This window comes from Paramormyrops kingsleyae, chromosome 7 (genome assembly GCF_048594095.1).
Source record: "Paramormyrops kingsleyae isolate MSU_618 chromosome 7, PKINGS_0.4, whole genome shotgun sequence".
Classification (NCBI taxonomy): Eukaryota; Metazoa; Chordata; class Actinopteri; order Osteoglossiformes; family Mormyridae; genus Paramormyrops; species Paramormyrops kingsleyae.
In genome coordinates, this window is record NC_132803.1 from 35,347,978 (window position 1) to 35,369,388 (window position 21,411).

Here is a 21,411-nt window from a genome sequence, read left to right on the forward strand (position 1 = left end):
TAATTAAAGTTTTTTTACACGGTGTGCAGGAAATGAACGAATCTTTTAGTAAAACAACTTGACTTCTACCACGCCTCGTTTCCACCAACGTGATGCCGAAACCGGTGCCGGATCTTTTTAGTAGGAGACTAGTGAACACCTATAATGCCTATTTGTACGTCCCTCCAAGACCGGCCAATAAAAACGCTGCGATTGTTGGCGACAACCAATGAAAATGCACGCCTTAACGCGGTTCCTGGCGTGTCTGAGCAGTACCGGTAGTAATCTGTGATTCACCCTGAAAAACAAGCATGGCGTCCAGCGCGGATCCTGATGAGCGCAAGAGAAAATCAGAAGTGAATGAGGAAAAAGGAGATGATGCTGCAGACGATGAGTGGATCGGACCCATGCCCAGCGAAGCTGTGCAGCCAAAGAAAAGAAAAGGCGAGCATTATTTACTGGTTCAGTATTATTACAAGTAATCCAACTAAACAGCTCGATAGCAAAGACGCGGAAAGAGCTTTCGTGGCAGAAAAAGATGCTCACACACAGACACAGTCGTTATGTAGGTGGTTAAAGTGTCTTTTTGCTTTGCGTTTCTGCAGTGCTTGAGTATGAACGTGTGTATCTGGACAACCTCCCGTCTGCCGCCATGTACGAGCGCAGCTACATGCACAGGGACGTGATCACGCACATCGCCTGCTCCAAGTAAGTGTAATGATTACACCACCGTTAATAAAGGGTTTACTGTTCTTTCTGTGATAACACATCGCCAACTCCAAGTAGGGGGCTACTGCATGAAGTACCATACTCTCACAGTTTATTGACATATCTGTGATGTGATCATACACATTGGCCTTTTGTGAGAATTAACCGTGTAGCGAATGTTTGCATCAGCAGATTTAGCTTGTGCTGTGAATCCAGTCTATTTAACTGTGAGTGAAATTATCATGCAGGACAGTAATGTGTTGTATAATCTGTGCCGTTGTAGATAATTGTATCGTACACCCAGTGTACTGCTGAATTATGGATGAGCTTGTTTTAGTTTGCACTGAACCTTGGAATCCACAGCCCCGTCCCGAAGATCTTGTACATTTCCGTTCTTGTACATTATTTCAGGGTTACCGATTACTAAGATTATGGGAGTCTATATTAAGACACCTCTGATGATGTAGAATAGTACAAAAGAATTGCTCACTCTGTAACTGTACATGGGTACTAATGAAAATGGTAACATGGTATTATTATTATCATCATCATCTCAAAGCTGTGTGGTCATGGTGGAAAGGAAGTGTGCCCATTTGTAGCTGTTGTTCATCCACAGGACTGAGTTTATATTAACTGCCAGTCAGGACGGCCACGTGAAGTTCTGGAAGAAGAAGGAGGATGAGGGAATAGAGTTTGTCAAACACTTCCGCAGCCATCTCGGTCTGTATATCCATTCCTGCCATTTTTCTGTACAGTACTTGAAACAACTTACATTAAGGTGCTTATGATAAATATTCCCTCCCATGGGTAAATTTGATATTTAAGCAGAGTGGGAGAAGTGTTTGAAGTATTAGAGATTTTAGCGAGGAGAATATTATCAGCATATATGTCTTCGGGTCTTTCGTAAGTTGGGCTGTTACACAGGACTTTTGAATTAGATGCCAAACTTCATTGTGTCAGTAATTGTACTTTGTGCAATGTAGGTGTAGTTGAATCTAAGATACTGAGTGAAAATAGTTTGGAGATGTGTTCTGTTAACAGTCCAAGAAACCGTTTTAGAGTGTGTTATTTTTTTTGCACTGTCAGTGTATTGAAAATGGTTATTACTGCACTGGTTCCCCTTTTTCATTTTGTATAAACTGATGGGTTTTCCTCGCTGTGTGTGTGTGTGAGTGTGATAAAGTTTTCAGATGTCCACAGCTATCTATCCCTGGTGTGAATATTGTGCTTTGTACAACAGGGCTGATTGAGTGCATCGCTGTTAGCGCTGAAGGGGCTCTCCTCTGCACCGTGGGGGACGACCAGGCCATGAAGGTCTTTGACGTTGTCAACTTTGACATGATCAACATGCTCAGGCTGGGGTAGGGTGTCGATTGACTGGGGGGGGGGGTGGGACATTTTGAGTTTCCATATGTTAAAGGGGTGCAGTCTGTGGGGTCTTGATCATAGTCCTCTTTCTCTTCCAGCTTCCACCCTGGCCGGTGTGAGTGGATCTACAATCCGGGAGATGCTATATCTACAGTAGCCTGTTCAGAGAAATCTACGGGGAAGATCTGTGTCTATGACGGAAGGGGAGGCAATCAGCCGCTGCACACCTTCAACAAGATGCACTCCTCCCCACTGGCCCACATCCGGCTCAACGCCCGTTATCGGGTCATCGTCTCTGCTGACAAGGGTGGCATGTTGGAGTACTGGACTGGCCTTCCCAGCGAGTTCAAGTTTCCAAAACACGTGCAGTGGGAGTACAAGACGGACACGGACCTGTACGAGTTTGCCAAGTGCAAGACATACCCCACCAGCCTGGCCTTCTCGCCCGACGGCAAGAAGATGGCCACCATCGCAACCGACCGCAAGGTCCGGATCTTCCGCTTCCTGACCGGGAAGTTAATGCGAGTGTTTGATGAATCCTTGACCGTAAGTTCAAGCATGGCATTACGCATTAAACATTCATGCACAAAGGGGCCCTTGTCTTTGATTTCATTTGAAAATGTTTTTTCATTCTGTGGAATTCTTATATTGGAAGTTTTAACACTAGAATTGCTGGCAGTCAGACTAAGATTTACTGGAATTGTGGTACTTTGCACATTTTGTGTTTCTTTTTCTTTTAATTAAAAAAAGGGCAGAATTATGAAATGGGCTCTAATTGAAACGTTGAACAAGTTGTGTGTGTTTTAGTTTCATTTTCGGTAATTTGTAGGAAGTTAGAGATTCTGATAACTGGCACATGATGTATTGTGAACAAAGGAGGCAGAGTCTTATTGACCATGACACTGTCACTATAGATAAATAGGCTTTTGATGCACCTCTGATGTGGTGTGCATTGAGGAATCGTTGAGTGACCCTGGAAGAAAACCTAGCAAGTGTTTTGATTTTATTTAACGGCTATGGTCATGAACATGCCAGATGCATCACAATACATTTATATCAGTTCTCGGAGGGGAAAAAACTGATATGGAGATATGTGAACAATTAGTGTGAAAATGAAATGTTTATTAAAGGGCATTTAAAATCTTAAATACTTTGGACATGCGATTAAGTAGCATATACAACCTTTGATTTTAGACTCTTGCTGCATTAAATGTAGTCAGAAAAGGGTTATATGGGTCCACACAATTAGAGATGTACGTTTCAGTAGGTGACCGCTAGTTTAGTATTGATATGTTACGTTATTTCTTCAATTAAGTGACAGGATTGTCTATGGCTGAATATTCCTTTTTCCTGCTCTGAATTCCCAACTTTCTGCCCCGCTCTTGCAGATGTTTACAGAGCTGCAACAGATGAGACAGCAGCTTCCCGACATGGAGTTCGGACGCCGGATGGCTGTGGAGAGGGAGCTGGAGAAGGTGGACGCAATCCGCCTGACCAACATCATCTTTGACGAGACTGGACATTTCGTCCTCTACGGTACTATGCTGGGCATCAAAGTCATCAACGTGGAGACCAACAGGTACCGGCCCATTTGATTCCTGTTTTAAAATCTTTTTAAGCGTCATGTAAGGATGGTTTCTGAAAATACTTTATTATGGACCATACTGGAATTTTGCACCTTCTTGGGCAATTTTCCACCACAACAGGTACCGTACTTTTGGTACTTCAAGAAAGTACAGTACTTTAAGGCAGGGGTGTCAAACTCACTCGCACAGGGGGCCAAAACTCAAAGCACACTTTAGGTCCTGGGCCGAACAGGATAAACATTTATTGAACAGACTAAAACTAAATGTTTTTTGAACATAAATATGACTCGAAACACACAGGACACAATATTAAAATAATTAATTTTGCTATCCATAACAATATCTCCTGTTAAAATTATCCAAATTCAAAATATGATTATGCTGCAAAAAAAACTGAAAATATAAGTAAAAATTTTGCTTTTAAGTGAAAGTTAAAATGGTAACAAATCAAAACATTCATTTTTCTTTGCTCTTATGCCATTTTGTCAGAGCTGGATGCTTGGCATCTTTTCTTGGCAACAAGTTTGTTTATGTTTGGAGTAAGGTTCTGTGTTGTGGAGATTCTCTCTCAACCACAAAATGCATTATGGGATTTGTAGTTTGTGTGTTATCGGCGCTTCATATTGCTGGGCCATTTAAAAAATAAAATAAAATAAAATAATATATATATATATATATATATATATATATATATATATATATATATATATATATATATATATATATATATATATATATATATATATATATATATATATATGGTGTTTGTTTTCCATTGGTCTATAAAGTGATACGGGCCCTGAATGATGTTGTAACACGAGGCGGGGTATTTTGTACCGAATATTATATTAATCCCAACATTGCACGTTATGCATATGCAATTCTTACATAGCTAGTCAGCTAGATTACGATCAGGCTTTTTCTTACCATCAATTCTGTATGGACATGATGGCCCAGAGAGTTTGTTTCGCTACAGTGTTTTCACACACTCATAGGGGAAAATAAACTTGGCAAGTTTTGCAATTTTATGATTATTCCTTTTCAAGATTTTAGTATATGCTTAAAAGAAACAGTTTAAAGATTACTTCCACTGCTTTTGCATGAGTGCTGCATGCACTCTCCAAGACAATTATAATTATTTTCATCCTTGCTTTTTAAATCATGCCTAGATGATTTGTGAGAAATTTGTGAGAAATTCTTTCATTTTATAAATATCCCAATATTTATTACAAGATATTTGAAAATGTTCCAATACTGTGCTGTTCAAGTATATTAAACAACATACTTTTTTCTCGTCATGCCATCCAGTTCTTGCTGTATGTTGTTCCAGCCAGATTGCAATTTAAGCTTGAGTCTCTCCGCTTGTTCTCGCATCTATAATAACTTTTATTTTTTTTACTTTGTCTATTGTTTTCTGAGGTTGCCACTTTTTTTACGTCTGCAGTTGTATTGCGTTTCAGAGACTAGGCTGTTTGCATAACCAATCGAAAAGAAAACTTCGACAAAGTTGCACCCCAAAGTACCAGAAAAGTACCCCAGTTGGTTTGGCACTTTTGGTACTGGCACTCAACTGGAAGTCAACACAAAAGAGAAAGTACTGTAGTGGAAAAGCACCTTTTTTTGTGCTAGTTTCCAGTTCCTTCTTTACAGCCATATTGCAGTTTTGGTTCGTAGAGTTGAATTGTTGTGAAACAAGGTTTTTAGATGTTTGTCTTGAGGATGACAGGAGAAGCTACAATGGCTGATGACTCATCTCCATCCAGGTGTGTCCGGATCCTGGGGAAGCAGGAGAACATCCGCGTGGTGCAGCTTAGCCTGTTTCAGGGCATCGCTAAGGTCACTAAGACAGCGCCTACCATCGAGATGAAAGCCTCTGACAACCCGGCCTTGCAGTGCTCTGAGCCAGACCCCACCATCTTCTGTACAGCCTTCAAGAAGAACCGCTTCTACTTGGTGAGGAGATTTTACAGAAATTAACCAGCTAGATGCCACAAGAAGTGTGCCAAGGCTTGACTGGACTTTTGTGCTTATCGGTAGAGTGATTTCATATGTACATTTTTCATACAAGGTTACGGTGTAGTAAACCGTGCCTTCTTGTTTTTGTGTGACACAGTTCACTAAGAGGGAACCAGAAGATACCAAGAGTGCCGATTCGGACAGGGACATCTTCAACGAAAAGCCATCCAAGGAGGAGGTCATGGCTGCCACACAGGCCGAGGGCCCCAAGAGAGTGTCGGACAGCGCCATCATCCACACCACCATGGGGGACGTTCACCTGAAACTCTTCCCTGTGGAGTATGTAGCCTATGCCAAGCTTGCATGATTGAACCACAGTGCTTGCTTGAAAATTTTGTTCAAACATAATCTATTGTTTTCTGCTTAAATTCAGTTACCGCTTTCTGTCTTTGCCAGGTGTCCAAAGACGGTGGAAAACTTCTGTGTCCACAGCAGAAATGGTTATTACAATGGTCACATATTCCATCGTGTCATCAAGGTATGTTGAGGGTGCTTGTTATCCCTGCCAGCCTGAAGTCATGTTAACCACGAATTTCAACTCACACACGGAACCCATGTTCTGCAGGGGTTCATGATCCAGACTGGAGACCCCACCGGCACAGGAATGGGAGGGGAGAGCATCTGGGGTGGAGAGTTTGAGGATGAGTTTCATGCAACGTTGAGGCACGATCGTCCGTACACCCTTAGCATGGCCAATGGTGGACCCGGCACCAACGGTTCCCAGTTCTTCATCACTGTCGTCCCAACCGTAAGCCCTTTCTGCCGCTATATCCAAGAACCACAGTCCACAAATCCTGCTGTTTTCACATCAGGATGATGGCAAAAATTAACCAACACCCCTCCTCCTTCTTTGGTACAGCCCTGGCTGGACAACAAGCACACGGTGTTTGGAAGGACCACGAAAGGAATGGAGGTTGTTCAGAGGATCTCTAATGTCAAAGTCAACCCAAAAACAGACAAGCCGTATGAGGATGTCAGTATCATTAATATCACCATCAAATAATTATAGTGGTGTTCGGGGTGCTTGCATTTTTTTTTTAATAAAATGATAGTTTTACACAGAGTAATGACGAAATTTTACATTTTAAATACATTATGTCACCCATATGTTGTTATTAATCTACATTCACTGAAAATACAAAAGGTCAAGGTGATGTTGGATGGTAATTGTGACAGTATGATTTTCATGAATTATCTATTTAATAGCATAACATGGTGTACAAAAGCATCATGAAGGTCACACATTACAAATGTCTGGGTATGCACTGTGCTTTCACATGTTAAGATTCTGCTTATGCCAGAAATGTAACATTTCCCACAACCCAACATCACAGAATGACTGAGAAAACAACCCATAAATTCACGTTCTATAAATAGGTACAAGCAGTTAACATTATTTAGCATTGAGGTTGACTGAACAGTAGAACGAAAACCAACTTTTCAAATGTTTTTTTGAAACAGGATATTTTTTTACTCCTATGTACTGTAAGCTCGTAACATGCAGTATAGCAAAGGAAAGTTCCTACTTCCGTCACCTACCTAAACAAAACTCACACAAACCCTAGTCCGTTTCTAGCACCACAGCAGTTTATACAGCAGTTGGTCACATTTCTGCAGGATAGCCAACGGCCCGGGGCCGTAACTCCCACAATCCACAGCGTGGCAGTCATTTGTCCATTTGGCTTGAAAGTTTTCTAAGACGCATCCTTAATCCAGCCTCTACCACAACTTAACATGCTCCTCAAAACAGGAGGCGGGGAGACAAACATATTGCTCACGACTCATCTAGCACAACTACACGGTTCTGAAGCTGTGTCAAGGATTTCCCACGAACTTATATACAAGCACATATTTGGAGAGAGAAGGTTGTTCGATTAGGTGCTGAGTAAGCCCCAGGGAAAATGATGTGGGCTCGATCAAGAAGCAGAGCTTCGTCGAGCTTCGCAATCCTGTGGTCCTTCAGAAATTGGTCTAAACTACGGCAAGGACAGTGGACCAAACAGTGCAGAGACCAACACGCCCCTGGTGGTCAGTCATGTCCTTCTCTAGCTGTAAATAGAGATTCAGCTGAATTACCTGCACAAGAGGAGGGACGCAATCCTAAAATCTGATCAAGTGACCACTGTTGGATGCCTTATAACGCGGTACATCAAGTCTACAGAAGGAGGAATTTACATGTTTTATTCTGTCACAATTGACTTGTCTAATGCTGTTTGTCCCGGCCTGTTCAGGAGTGATGGGGACCGAACAGCATGAGCTATTTCACCAAACAACAGCTCAAGTTAAATGCTACAACCAGAAAATACTCCAGAAGTGGATATGTAACAGAAAAAAAAAACAAAAATGCATGCAGTGAGCCTGTTTTTCTCATTGAAAGTTAACGCACTGTTGACGAGTGCATGTTACATTATAGTCAACCCTATGGGGGGGGGGGGGGGGGGGGGAGAAACCACAGAGGAACTCTGAAACGATGGTCGGTGTGTTAGCGAGCTGCATCACTTCATCACGATCCCTCTGGTTTAAAGGAGGGCACTCACCCTCACAAAAAAACCACACACACAGAATGTCAGGGGATAACGTTAACGCTGATTGGAGAGGTAGGGTCAGGGTGATCACATTTATGGACGGAATGGACCGGAAGCTCAGGCCACGTCCAGCACGCCAGCAGCCACCAGTTGGCGAGAGAGCCAGTCCAGCCCCTCATGGAGGCCCGTCCCGCTGCGGGCATCGCAGCCCTGCACGTGCCAGCTGCGGCCACAGCACAGTTTGTGCAGGCTCAGCAACTCTGTCAGCTCCTCCACAGACACCGCCCCCGGGACGTCCTGCAGACAGGGTCAGGGGTCATGGGTCAGCAGCAGCCTAAATACTACCCTCTATCCACAAAGATGCTCCCCATAATCATGTTTGGGAAGAAAGTGATTTTTAAAAACCTCACATTCCTAAAATGCAGCACAGATACATTGACAAGATTGACAAGGCATAAGAAATGTAAAGCTACAGTTTATCATATTTTCAGTTCTCATTTGGGTCTAAACTACACACCCCCACTCATAAAGAGAGACTCATTCATGTAACATTTATTTTTCCAGCAGACGCTTTTATCCAAAGTGACATACAATTGACAAAGCAGGGTCAGACAGGCCCTGGAGCATCTAAAAAAAACAAAACCACACTCTGCTAACCCTGGGATTTGAACCAGCGACCATACGTTCAGTCATAGGGTCAGAAACCACTTAGCCACACGGGGTGGCAGTTTTTTTTATTTACCTGTTTGTTAGCAAAGATGAGGAGCAGAGCGTCTCTCAGCTCCTTCTCCGTTAACAGCTTTGCTAGTTCACTGTGGGCCTCCATAAGCCGGTCCCTGTGACAGCTGTCAATGACGAATACCACAGCTAGGCGGCGCAAGAGCACAGGATGAAGTGTTATGGGACATACGAAACACACGGCAAGCCACATCAATCAGGCATCAAGAACCTCAGCCATTATCCACGTCATTACAATTGCAAATCTAACTTCAGATCTTCCATGATCGTTTAAAACAGTGAGCATGAACAGCTATTATGAACCCAAAATGAAATATGGTAAAAATGTTATGCGCTTGGTCTGCTTAACAGATTTATGCTGGCCTTAGGGGTACATGTCAAACAAAAAAAACATCACAAAAACTTCAAAATGTGGTCAGAATTGGGGCAGTCACAATTATTTGATTAAGCTTGATTACTCGATTATTAACAAGCATTGATAGAAAAATTTCCTTCTCCATTACTTGGCAATATGGCGAAGGTAGATGGAACATGCAGGATGAGGATTCAAATTAAGAGCAAAAGCATTTGTGTGGAAGCACTTCACATTAAAAGCAAATGAGAATGCAGTCGTCTGTCAGAATTGCAAAGCAGAACTTAAATATCACCACGGTACGACTGCAAAGCAAATACATCTGAAAAAAGGACATTCGGGTTTGGCGGACTCACCCAATAATGCGAGGTTAGCCATAGATATGTCCCATTTAGCCTCTCGAAGTAGCCTAACCTGTCCTTGTCATCACTTTGACTTAATTCATTTTGCTTATTCGAATTCCTGTATGTTACCCTGTCGCTAAGCTGCATCATTTTACATAATACGGTACATAATAACCTATTAACATTATTTCTTGTTAACATGTTTTGTGTTTTGAATAGGGCTGAACGAGACTAGACAATGATCACACTGCAATATTTAGAAGTTGAAAAATAACTATATAGCAAAATGCAGAACTTATCTACCAAGAGTCTGTCAAATAACTCTGTGTTGCCGAGAGTTGTGCCACCAGACAGAAAGCAGTGCCGATATCACTCGCTTTTGCTTATTGCCACTATAAAATAGGAAATATTTCCATTCTGCATAATAATGTCTTTTCGTGTGACTGAGTATGCACCCTGCAATGTGTGATTGGTTCCTGCCTTGCGCCGACTGCAATGTATATTATATTATATATTATATTTAAACGATTACTCGATGAATCCTGAGATTAATCAGTAGATTACTCGATTATTAAAATAAATCGACAGTGACAACCCGTCAGAATACATGGCAGTCTGACAACTAAATATCAGTTAGTTTCCGCTTAAGAAAAAGAAAAAAAAAGATATAATAGATGTAAGCAACAAAGCCACAAAGCATAGCCTACCCTGAGTATTTAGATAATAGTGTTTCCAAAGTGGTCTGAGTTTATGCTTGCCACCCACATCCCAGATGGTGAACTTCAGATTCTTATACTCCACTGTCTCCACATTGAATCCTGGAAAACAGGAACCTGAAATTAGCCTCATACCCTTTGAGATGGCTTTAACACCTGAGATTAAACCCACTCCACCACTGATGAGAATCCAATTCACATTAACACCCAGACCAGGGGTAAACTAGATGATTCTTTGTGAAAGCAGAACAACTGTTTATGTGACACACAATATGGATGAGACCCAAAGTCTTGAAGTAGTTTTCAAATTTAGGATCTATTGACATTAATTGCTTTACTCTTTGGTGAAGGATCTAATCCAGACCTGCTACTGAATGGGAAGAAGGCAAATGTTTATGCGGGAAGCTGAAAAGTCACATGACCCATTACACACAGCAGAGAGAGAGGGCTGACTGCATGCGTCAAGCTTACCGATTGTTGGAATGGGCTGCATGAACTCATCCTGTTTCAGCTTGAAGAGGATGGTGGTCTTACCGGCACCATCCAGGCCCAGGGTCACCACGCGAATCTCCATCTTTGGGCCAATGTGCACCCGGTTATCCTGCAATGCACACCAGGTACCATGTTTATGGGATCTACAGGAGGGTGCTGTCAATTGAATGCCATGTTCCTGGGTTCTACAGGAGGGTCCTGTCAATTCAGTACTATGTTTATGGGATCTTCGGAAGGGCCCTGAAAATCGAGTACCATTTTTATGGGATCTATGAGCGTTTTTCCACTGCACCAGGTACCGTACTTTTGATACTTCAAGAAAGTACCAAAAGTACGGTACTTTAAGGTGTTGGTTTTCCATTGATATAAAATTGGTGCTGGTGCTGAATGACATCACAACTCAAGGTGGGGTATTTTGTACTGAATTTGAAAAATGGCTGTAGTACGTTCCACGCCTTGGCGATGTGCAATATTAATGTCAACATTGCATGTTATGCACATACAATTCTTACATCGCAAGTCAGCTATACTAAAAATAAGGCTTTAGCCTACTTTCAATTCTGTAAAGTTTTGCTAAAATATTTTTACTGTTACTCTGTCATAGGAAAAAAAACTTAGCAAGCTTTGCAATTTTTATCATTATCCCTTTTATAGATTCTTATGCGTTTAAAAACTCAGTTTAAAGTTTTACCCCCACAGCTTTAGTGTGAGCGCTGCATGCGTTCTCCGAAAAAATCAGAATCATTTTCATCGTTGTCATTTAAATCACTCGCAGACAGGCTTTTGAGAAATTTATGAACTCCTTTTTTGTTTTTATAAATACCCCAATATTTATTACAGCCAAATCACATCGCTATATGCCTGCTATATTAGTATATTCAACAAAATACTTTTCAATTTTTTGTCATGCCAATCGGATCTTTTTGTCTGTTCTTACAATGAAATCACGTTTTTTTTTTTCTTTAACTTTGTTTATCATTATTTTCCAAGTTTGCAACTGTTCTCAAGGTGGTGTTTGTATTGTGTTTCAGAGGCAGGCTATTTGCATTACCAATTGACAAAGAAAGCGTTTCAAGTCCCACCCCAAAGTACCGAAGTACCAAAGAAGTACCCCGGCTGGTTTGGCACTTTCGGTACTGGAACTTTTGGTACTGGTACTCGACTGGAAGTCAATGGAAAAGTGAAAGTACCAAAGGTACTGTACCAAATGTATAGTACTTGGTGTGGTGGAAAAACACCCTATGGAATGGTCCTTGATATTGAGCATAGGGTTACCTGTACCCCGTTTTAGGAACGTTTACTTTATGCCATTTCAGTTTTATGAACGAAATACATCATCACTAACCAAAAAAATCTGAAGAGGATTTTCGCTTTTACAAAAAAAAAAGTAGAAATGTGAAAATAGTGTTTGTTTATCAGCAAGCCAGTTATAGATATACAGTCATGCGCCAGGTAATCAGATTTTGGTGAACAGCGCACCACCTACACGATGGTGGTCCAATAAGATTTTAATGGAGCAGAAAAATTCCTATTGCCTGCCGCCCCCACAGTCATTGTAACACACAGCACAACTCATTACTCACATGTTTGTGGTGATGCTAGTATACAGTAAGTAAACCTACTGCGCTGGCAGTCGTATGAAAGTACATGAATGTACATACAATTATGTACATTATCATAATACTTGATAATGATAATAAAGCAACTATGTTACTGGTTTATATATTTACAATAATGTACTTTTTAATAGTTTAATTTATACCATATAGCCTAGGTGTGCAGAGGGCTGCACCATCTAGCTTTGTGCAAGTACACTTTACCCTGTTATTACATGTTTATCATCGTCAAACAACACATTTCTCATATCCCTGTCCCATTAAGTGAAGCATGACTGCATTGATTCTGGTAAATGAAATTACACTGTACATACATGATTTCTACTTTATATAGGCTATGTATTTATAATGTTATTCCTGGTTTTACTATACGTTAGAGTAATTTTAGGTTTTATTTGGCGTGATTTGGTAGTTTTTTTTTGGGTCTTCTGCTCAGAATGTTTTCCCCATATAAATGAGCGGTAACTGCTTCTTTGCGTTACGCCATTTCGGCTTATGAAAGGTTTCCTAAGATGTTTATAGGATCTATGGGAGGGTCCTTTAAATTGAACAGCACTTTTAGGATTCCTGTGAGGCTACTGATCCTTGGGATGCAAGTCTCCCAAATCGACCATGAATCACTGCTCTCTTTCACCCATGAGTGATAATAATCCTGTTAACCAGAAGGCGTGCGCCTCACTTTGCGGTCACATTTTGATGTGGTTGCATTTTGGCGTACCTTTGTGAAGGTGACGGGGATGCCGGCATCCAGCTGGACGTGGTCCGTCAGCTCCGTGAACTGCTGCTGCTGCTTCTGCAGGGTCTCTAGCAGCCGGGTTATCTCTTGCTTCGCCAGCACCACGCGGCAGTCGTCCTGTAGGGCGCGCCACCAGAAAGGACCCTGTTCTCACAAATCATTCAAGTACTACAAATGAAATGTTTAAACTAGAGGAGCCTTTTAGTCTGTTAGCAGGCAGCCTCCTGACGAGACTTCCGGTCCGTGGCAGCGCCCCCTACCTGCTGCAGCGTTTTCTCGCAGTGCAAACATGCGGTGGACACCTGGGACAGCAGGATGGTCATGTCCTCCTGCTGCTGCCGCAGCCAGATGAGGCGCTCGCGCACGTGAGCGTCAACCACACTGAGCGCCATCTCTTCCTGGCGACATAGAGCCTCATGCAAGTCAGCGAAGTAGGCCCTGACACAGGAGCGTGCACTCTCTGCTGTGCCCGGGACCTGGGGGGGCAGGAGAGGCCACATTCAGACAAAAGACGCCATCATGAGTAAATACCATCAATCCGACCGATAAAACGCTCCTCTGCCAATATGCAAATTAATACAAAATTCTCAGAATCCAAATATCTCATTACGTGGCCGCAGAGGGATGGTTCACATTATTGAGTGTTTCTGAAAACGAATTTAAAACTTTACACTGAAGATGTACTGCATGTGACCAATTCTTCATGTGATTAATATCTCATTGCCTGTTACATAACTTTATTTCCTTAAAACAGTGCAAACAAGTTCTCCATGAATCAAAAAGCAAGTTAACTAAAAAGCAGTGTATCAGACTTAATGAACAGACTTACAGGAGAACTTATCTGCAATATTTATGATTAGATACCTGAGATGTCACAGGGGTCCAGAGCTTATCCTGGAAGCTATGGACGCAAGGCATTTATGTAAAAATGTATTTACATAAACCCCTTCCTGTTTTGTTTCTTGGCCTGTGCATCGCAGCTGGACTGTATGTTTTTGGAAAAAATTCCTTTCAAATATGGAGCCAGCCCAGCACTCTAGCTAACATAATGTCACAAAAATTTCACAGTTAAACCACAAAATTGTTTTATTGCTGCTCAAAATCACATAACCTAATGAGCTCGTCCCGTGCCTGCGGCCAACTGTGATGTAGACGCCCTGCTCTTATATGGCATCACACGGTCCCAGCGGAGGTGTTTACTGCCACTCAAACCATGCATTTTGCATAGTACATACAGTCATTCCTTATTTAGGAGATGCTGAAGCAACATGTGCCACTAAAGCAGCTACCATCTTTTGATTCTACTCTCTATGTATTTAGTTCGTGAAACAACTGGGAACGGGGGCAATACTTTTTCTTTTTGATTGGGGACCCAGAAACAAGAAACATACCCCTGCATGGAACACAGAACAGAACACAACACTACACTGGCATTATATTGCAGTACAATGAGATTAAGAGTCTATGTGAAGCTTTGGTGTGACCACACAGCCAGCCATCTCTGGATTTAGGCTGGGCCTCACAGGTGAGCGAGGATCTCTCACCCCCTTCCACCCCACTTACGTGCTCCGTGTGGGCCATGCCGACCCCGTCCTCCACGATCTGCTCCCCACCCTCGATCTGCTGCACAATGCCCACCAGCTTGCGCGAGTACTCCGACACCTCCTCGGTGAATGTGCGGATGCAGTGCGCCATGTCCAGGATGGATGCACGGATCTGATTGGCTTCAGCCTCCAACACTGCATGCTGGGAAGGGAGAGGTGGTGGAGAGGATCGGGGTAAATGCCAGTGGAGGCACCATGAGAAAGCTTAGACTTCAGAGAAGTATGGGACCAGAGATACCCCAGATGGACAAAAGTTTTATATAGCATTTTATATGGCAAAATTAAGAAATATGAAGAAGGTATGGACTGGAAACAAAACAATGGGAGAGGGGGGTCAATAAATGATAGATAGAATCACGCAGAAAACAAAGCAGCTTCTGGCATAGAGGCCCGTCGCAGGACAGACTACGACGCCACGAGGTGCCAGACATGACTAATGGAACGATCACCAGCGTGGCCTGGACATGCAGCGGAGAGCGGCGGACCACGGCACCGGTACCTTGTGTCCCTGGTGCTTGCCGTACTCCTTGCACACGCAGCACATGAGGGGCCCAGGCTGGCAGCCGTCCTCCAGGCACACGAACTCGATGGCGTGCACCTGGTGCTGGGGGCACAGCGTCTTCTCGTGCGGCTTGTCGGCCAGCGGCACGCGCCGGTGCTTGGCTAGCGTGCGCGTGGAGTGCGTCAGCTGGGAGCACTCGCCACACAGGTGGGTGGCGCACACTGTGCAGTACATGGAGGCCGTGTGGCTCTCATCCTCATCACAGCGGATGATGCACTGCGGGGACAGGGAATGCCGGGACTGTACCTCCATTCGGGACTGTTTATTATCCTCATGTATTTAGTGCTACTGTCTGTTACAGTCTAAATGTAATTTACACTGTTAGAAGGTGGTTGTTGTGCCATTGTAAACCTGCATTTCCTTCAGGATAAACAAAGTATCTACCTACCTATCCATCCATCCATCCATCCATTCAATCTATCATCCATCCATCCATCTTTTGCCAGGTTTTCACAAACAGGTTAAGGAACATGTTAACACATTTCCAGCTGCACCCCCTGTGAACACCCCTGCGGACCTGGCCATACCTCTCCCACCCCCCCAAGGGCGTCATCCGACATCCCGGACTGGTTGGAGGCGCCGTTCTGCAGCCGCTCCAGCAGCTCAAGCAGGGCGAAGTTCTTCTTCAGCCCCCAAACCCCAGAATCCCCTGCAGTGGAAACACAGTATTTGGAATTGCTGACAGGTCCAGATATCTAGCCTGATGGAAATCCAATGGGCATCCCTGACACATCGGCGACTCTGTTGGGTCGAGTATTGGAACCGTACACAAATAGCCATTGAGCTTCGATTTGCCTCCGATTTTTGGCATTTGTGGACATTCTCCAAAAATTGTCAGCAAGTGGAAAATTGGGGCTAAAATCACGTAGCATATACTTAGCATTAGTTTTTTAGCCCTGATTTTTACTTTAAATGTAGACCAGAAATGCCCTTCAGCAAAAACTTTCAAAATCGTGATACATGTCAAATCGGCAAACATATCGATATAATATTGATTCAGGAGGTCTCTGCTGATTCCCACCCCTAATATCTACATACCAGAGGTGGAGATTTCATGAACGAACAAATGCAGACCAAGATTTTGTTTCAACTGGTTGGTTGTTTGGTTGTTTCAAAACCAGTTGAAACAAAATCATGGTCTGGATTTGTTCGTTCTGAACCTGAAATTTCCCCCTCTGCTACATACTAACCGGCAGCCTTTAGAGATTTGAAAGTTATAAAAAGCTGGTTCAAGTCAACTGCAAGCTCACATAACAACAGAAAGCAACAGCAAACAAAGTAATCAAGCAGCTTATAACTGATATTGATCCACACAACACAGATTGTACTGAACCACAGATACCCAGCGACTCAATGCAGACATCAACCTGTGAGGCCTTTCACTGCAGAGAAAGTGCAGTGAATAGGTCAGTGTTTCCCAACTCGGGGAAACCAGGCAGTCCACATTTTTGCTCCCTTCCAGCTTCCAGCACACTTGTCCCAGGCATCCGATGTTCCTGATAGGCCAGGAACTGGGAGGGGGCAAAAATGTGGACTGTCTGGAGGTCCCCAAGGACCAGGTTGAGAAAGACAGGAATAGGTGCACCTTCATTTTGAGATGGAAAATGAAGGTTAAGTGCTTCCTGCTGCATCAAAGGCATTTGAATAGGCTGAGGAGGGGGTCACGGTTTTTATGGATGTGCGGAGAAATATGGGAGGGCACACAAGGGCTTTTGAGAGTAACGGACAGTCAGAATGTTAACAATCCGAACGCCTTGTGAGACCACGGCCTGCGAGGAGCACAGAAATAACTCCTAAATGTCATGTCCACGACACAACAATAAAACACCGCAAGAAGGACAGCAAGGAAATTGCAGTGTGACATGACCTGCGATAGGGAATGTCTCTTTTTGTGAAGTGATTGAGCTTTAATGAGCATGTTTTTGTTTAAGTGTATTTACCCTTTCATGGGTAACAGCTGTAGCTAAGCTGCTCCCTGAAAATGTTTGTCTTTCCCCTTTTTGTTTTAAAGGCCCTTTTGTTTCTTGGAGGTCAATGCAACTTCATTAGCACGCTTTTGACCATTTATTCATAAGAATTGTATTTTATGAATTTGTATCTCATATTTTATTTTTGATTCATGCCTAGAATATTTTATATGCCTTGGATTCACTCCCTGCCAAGACTTGTCTAAAAATAGAAATATGTGTCCAATTGGTCCGGAAATTCTGAATGTTACCGCCCTTTAAATCATCCACGTTACAAATTTATAAAATCGTACACCCCCCCTGACTTAACATAAACATAAACATTAAACACAATCAGTACTGCTTCTTTTACCAAACCACACAGGCGTTCAAAGTCACCATATGAATAATGAAAGTTATTTTTCCACTTGCGAGCTGTGATTAAACGTGGCAATCTACTGAAACTCAGCTACTCGAGCCAAACCCCAACAAGACAAAACAGGAAGAAGGTCTGCAAATACACCAGCTTCACCGTGAAGTGCAGAGCTCCCACAACCGATTACGTAATGTTATCAAGTGGAGCTTGGATTCTGCATTGCTCATAAATGAAAGATAAATCCCTCACTACCATGTTTCAACAAATTTTCAGAGCAAGCCCTGCAACATCTAATTGCCTTTTTGTGTAACTCAAATGCGGCTTTATTCTATTCCCAGATTCCACCTTCCAAGCAGCTTTTGTATATTGAATATGCCGAGTGTTTGTCTACAGTGGTGCTAATTATTGTTATTTCTTGTCTGCAGTTGCAGTCATCAGTGGTTGAGATCGGAAGGTCATTGGTTTGAATCCCATGGCTGGCAGACCGATGCTGCCATTGGGCTCATAAGCAAGGTTGTTAACTCCTAATTGCTTCAGGGGCACTGTACACTGGCAGACCCGTGCAGTGACCTCCAAGCTTGCTGTCACATATGCGTCTCATTGAGAGCAAGATGGAACAGAAGAAAAGAATTTCGAAACCTGAAACCCTAAAGGTACACTTCCTTAGTGAAGTTCAAATTCTTTCTATTGTCATCTTCAGCGATATGATCCATGGGTCATACGCTGGGATGAAATTTTGATCTTGCTGGGAATAGTGCAAAAGAACAGTAATACGAGAATAAAATATGAACATGTAATACACGGACTTAATACATAATGGACCGAGGAATGATTATAACTTAGCTTGCTGATGAGTGAACGGCATGCATTTCCTCACCCAGCTCGGTGACCTGTCTGTCAAATGGGCAGCGTATGGCACGACCGTGCAGTGGCAGGCGGGTGAGGCAGTCGTGACACACAGTGTGACCACACAACAGCAGCCTGGGCACCTTGTCCCCTTGCAGAGAGAAGACATCTTCACAGACTCCGCATTCCAGCACCTGGCGGAAGTGACACAGTGCTCAATAAGCAGGGAAAAAGCTACGTGTCATACTGTAGAGCTTCCGACAATGAGGACAGTGTGGCAGACATCTGTTAAAATCTGACACATGTGAAATAGGGACCATTATGCATTCACACCTTAAACAGAACAAATGTACAACTTTTTTTTGCATTCTTAAACAGGCTAGAGGGAATTAGCATATAAAATAGGTACAGCTTAGACTGAAATGGCAAACCATTTTGTACATTCTTCATCAGAAGATCACCAGCATAAATAGTGACACCTAATTGGTACAGTATGCCATCATTTTAAAAGATATTCAGTGTACCAGAATACTACCCAAAAATATTCAGCTGGAATTACTAGTGCTTACATCTCTTTCAAGGAAGGGACGCACTCCTATGTAGAAGCCTTTGCATTTAAACTGTCACTCTTTGGTGTCTGGTTCTGCTGGTGCTTGGACTCTGCATCATGGGTCACTATTGAGAAATGCACGCAATGTGAAATTGCGTGGAAATTCAGATCTTCGCCTTTTTGTACGCTCTATAACGTTTTCTCCAGAATTTCATTGATGTGAAAACATTAATATAATTAATTTAGATTAAATTTGCACTAGTTTGTCCTCATTGCATGTACCATTGTTTGGTGTCTGGTTCTGCTGGTGCTTGGACTCTGCATCTGTGATCACTATTGGGCCCTTAATCCAAAAATTCACCAGAGCCCCTAGATACAAGAATGACCCTGTGCTCATACCCCAAGCTTCACTCTCACTTCGATGTGTAAGGAGAGCAAGATGGCATATGCGAAAACCAAAGAATTCCTATGTGGCGAATAAAGTGTCATTTTAAAATGGACACCTTCCGTAATTAACTAGGAAACTGCACAATTTCACACCATTTGTACAAAACAGCGCAGAGCACTGAGCACACCTTTCAGGTGCAGGAAGTTGCACTTCCAAACACATTTCATGCAATAGCTTCTGATGCATCAACAGTCTGGAGGTACTATTTTTTAAGATCACACGATTACCGTAGTCCGTCAAACCGACTTAGGCGCCAAATACATGTCAGTGGCGCAATGCCGCCCCTTGATGCACATTCATGCATTAGTATAGTAGGCTTTGGAAAGACGCATCCACCCGTCAGGTTCGCCGGATTCTTTGGCAGGCTAATGGACTATTAATATCGCTCCTTAATTTCCTCACTGCCGCTGCGCATACACCGCACAGTACAGCACAAATGGAAATTTCCAGATCAATCGCGACTAGGCTGTCGGTTGGCACCAAGGCTAGGCTGCACACAGCTAGCTGGCAGTGCGTAGTTAACTTGAAGTCCCATACAATGCATCTTACCTCGTATATCTACTCTACTTGTAACGCTGGCTACCCAGCTATATCGGGCACATTAATGACGAACCACAGAGGCCAGCCAGCTATTAAGATGAAATGGCATTAAATAGCATTTTGTTGAAATATCAGATTACACTTGCGCGATAGCTGAGGCCACCGGGTTGTCATCGCCGCAACGAAACATGCGATGTCCCGGCCAGCGGCTGCATCAGAGCCACGAAGTCATCTCCAGGGGTGCCGGGCGATTCAGGGATCGCAGCGTCCACACGCATCGTCCTCATTAACCCCAAACACTCCTACCCCACCTCCGCTATGCCGCCACGCACCTTCACCGTACTGCCAGCAGCCGCCCGGCCGTGCCGAATACAGGGCTCCATTGCAGCGGCGGTCCCCTGCTTGTTTACAGCCAGACCGGCGGCCATCCTCGGGCACTACCACCGACGCCAGCGCTGGGGGAAGAGAAGGGGGGGAAGACAGGCGTAATTCAAGATGCGTATCTTTATACTGATTTAGTCAGAACGCGTATACATGCGACATTGTCGTATTATTATGCACACGCATGTATTTTATTTCAAAGAAACTGATTGTTAGACTTCAAATAGCGACACTCAAACAAAGGTTTTGCACCCCTACTAAAAATGGAGGATTCTGTCAGCTGTTTCCGTCATCTACAGCATCGCTTTTCCAAACGCAGAAATTAATAAGTAATACAGACACCCCAATCCATTATAAAAAAAAGAAAAGGAATTCTGGTACTGGTACGACCACAGTTTTTAAACGTTGTGTAAAGAGTGACTTGGATGCATTGGGGAGATAATCATATCACCACAGGGATATTAAGAATTAAATAAAACGAATAATTAAGACATTGAAAAAAGTTCAAGTTGCCAATTGGATTGCATTTTCAGGGTGCAAAGTAATTTTATTTTGTTTTCATTACATAAATAAACAACATCTATGCAGTTATTTTCGCCGAAAGCATGATTTCATTATTTAAAATTCAGAAGATAGCAGACATACATTGAAATATAAAAGTATTTTAATATATTTTGATTTAACTACAAAATATACACCTCTAATCATATCACGTAAACAACAAGTATGTGCCATAAATATAAGACTAATAAAATATATGTCATTTTATTTCACTAATTTCACTTTAGAACAGGTGAAATTTGGTCATACACTGTGCACAAGAAGCTGCCAAAATGTATTACAAAACGAATAATAATAATAATAATAATAATGATAATAATAATGATAATAATAATGATAATAAACAAATGTTAAAAGCGTTTAAAAATTCAATATGTAAAAAACTCACCTCCCCCGAAACAGCAGGTGGCAGTAAAACACT

At 42.7% G+C, this 21,411-nt stretch overlaps 2 protein-coding genes across 3 annotated transcripts; one reads left to right on the forward strand and one right to left on the reverse strand.

Annotated features, from left to right (window-relative positions):
- Window positions 1-235: 235 nt before the first annotated feature.
- ppwd1 (peptidylprolyl isomerase domain and WD repeat containing 1) lies at window positions 236-6,720 on the forward strand. The gene is made up of 11 exons (XM_023797392.2): window positions 236-423; window positions 585-687; window positions 1,304-1,407; window positions 1,928-2,048; window positions 2,154-2,601; window positions 3,444-3,634; window positions 5,405-5,594; window positions 5,755-5,936; window positions 6,054-6,135; window positions 6,223-6,405; window positions 6,517-6,720. The coding sequence occupies exons 1-11, from the start codon at window positions 291-293 to the stop codon at window positions 6,658-6,660; spliced, it is 1,881 nt and encodes a 626-aa protein (XP_023653160.1). The 5' UTR covers window positions 236-290; the 3' UTR covers window positions 6,661-6,720.
- Window positions 6,672-21,397, reverse strand: trim23 (tripartite motif containing 23). Of its 2 annotated transcripts, XM_023796674.2 has the most exons (12): window positions 21,379-21,397; window positions 20,381-20,503; window positions 18,542-18,704; window positions 15,870-15,991; window positions 15,280-15,558; window positions 14,740-14,922; window positions 13,437-13,652; window positions 13,159-13,293; window positions 10,804-10,933; window positions 10,324-10,434; window positions 8,925-9,049; window positions 6,672-8,479 (listed from the first exon to the last, which is right to left on the reverse strand). In XM_023796674.2, the coding sequence occupies exons 2-12, from the start codon at window positions 20,474-20,476 to the stop codon at window positions 8,300-8,302; spliced, it is 1,740 nt and encodes a 579-aa protein (XP_023652442.1). In that variant the 5' UTR covers window positions 20,477-20,503; window positions 21,379-21,397; the 3' UTR covers window positions 6,672-8,299. The 2 variants fall into 2 exon arrangements, with proteins under 2 accessions (XP_023652442.1, XP_072570964.1); XM_072714863.1 differs by lacking the exon at window positions 21,379-21,397 and having other exon boundaries at window positions 20,381-20,522.
- Between the last annotated feature and the right edge of the window lie 14 nt (window positions 21,398-21,411).

Excerpts from the sequence above, each read along its gene's own strand:
- trim23 (XM_023796674.2), bottom strand. The coding sequence starts at position 20,476 with ATGGCCGCCGGTCTGGCTGTAAACAAGCAGGGGACCGCCGCTGCAATG. Across the intron at positions 18,705-20,380 it reads CTGCTGGCAGTACGGTGAAG|GTGCTGGAATGCGGAGTCTG; the intron begins GTGCGTGGCGGC and ends CACTTCCGCCAG. Across the intron at positions 10,934-13,158 it reads TCCCCGTCACCTTCACAAAG|GATAACCGGGTGCACATTGG; the intron begins GTACGCCAAAAT and ends TGTGCATTGCAG.
- ppwd1 (XM_023797392.2), top strand. The coding sequence starts at position 291 with ATGGCGTCCAGCGCGGATCCTGATGAGCGCAAGAGAAAATCAGAAGTG. Across the intron at positions 1,408-1,927 it reads ACACTTCCGCAGCCATCTCG|GGCTGATTGAGTGCATCGCT; the intron begins GTCTGTATATCC and ends TTTGTACAACAG. Across the intron at positions 3,635-5,404 it reads ATCAACGTGGAGACCAACAG|GTGTGTCCGGATCCTGGGGA; the intron begins GTACCGGCCCAT and ends ATCTCCATCCAG.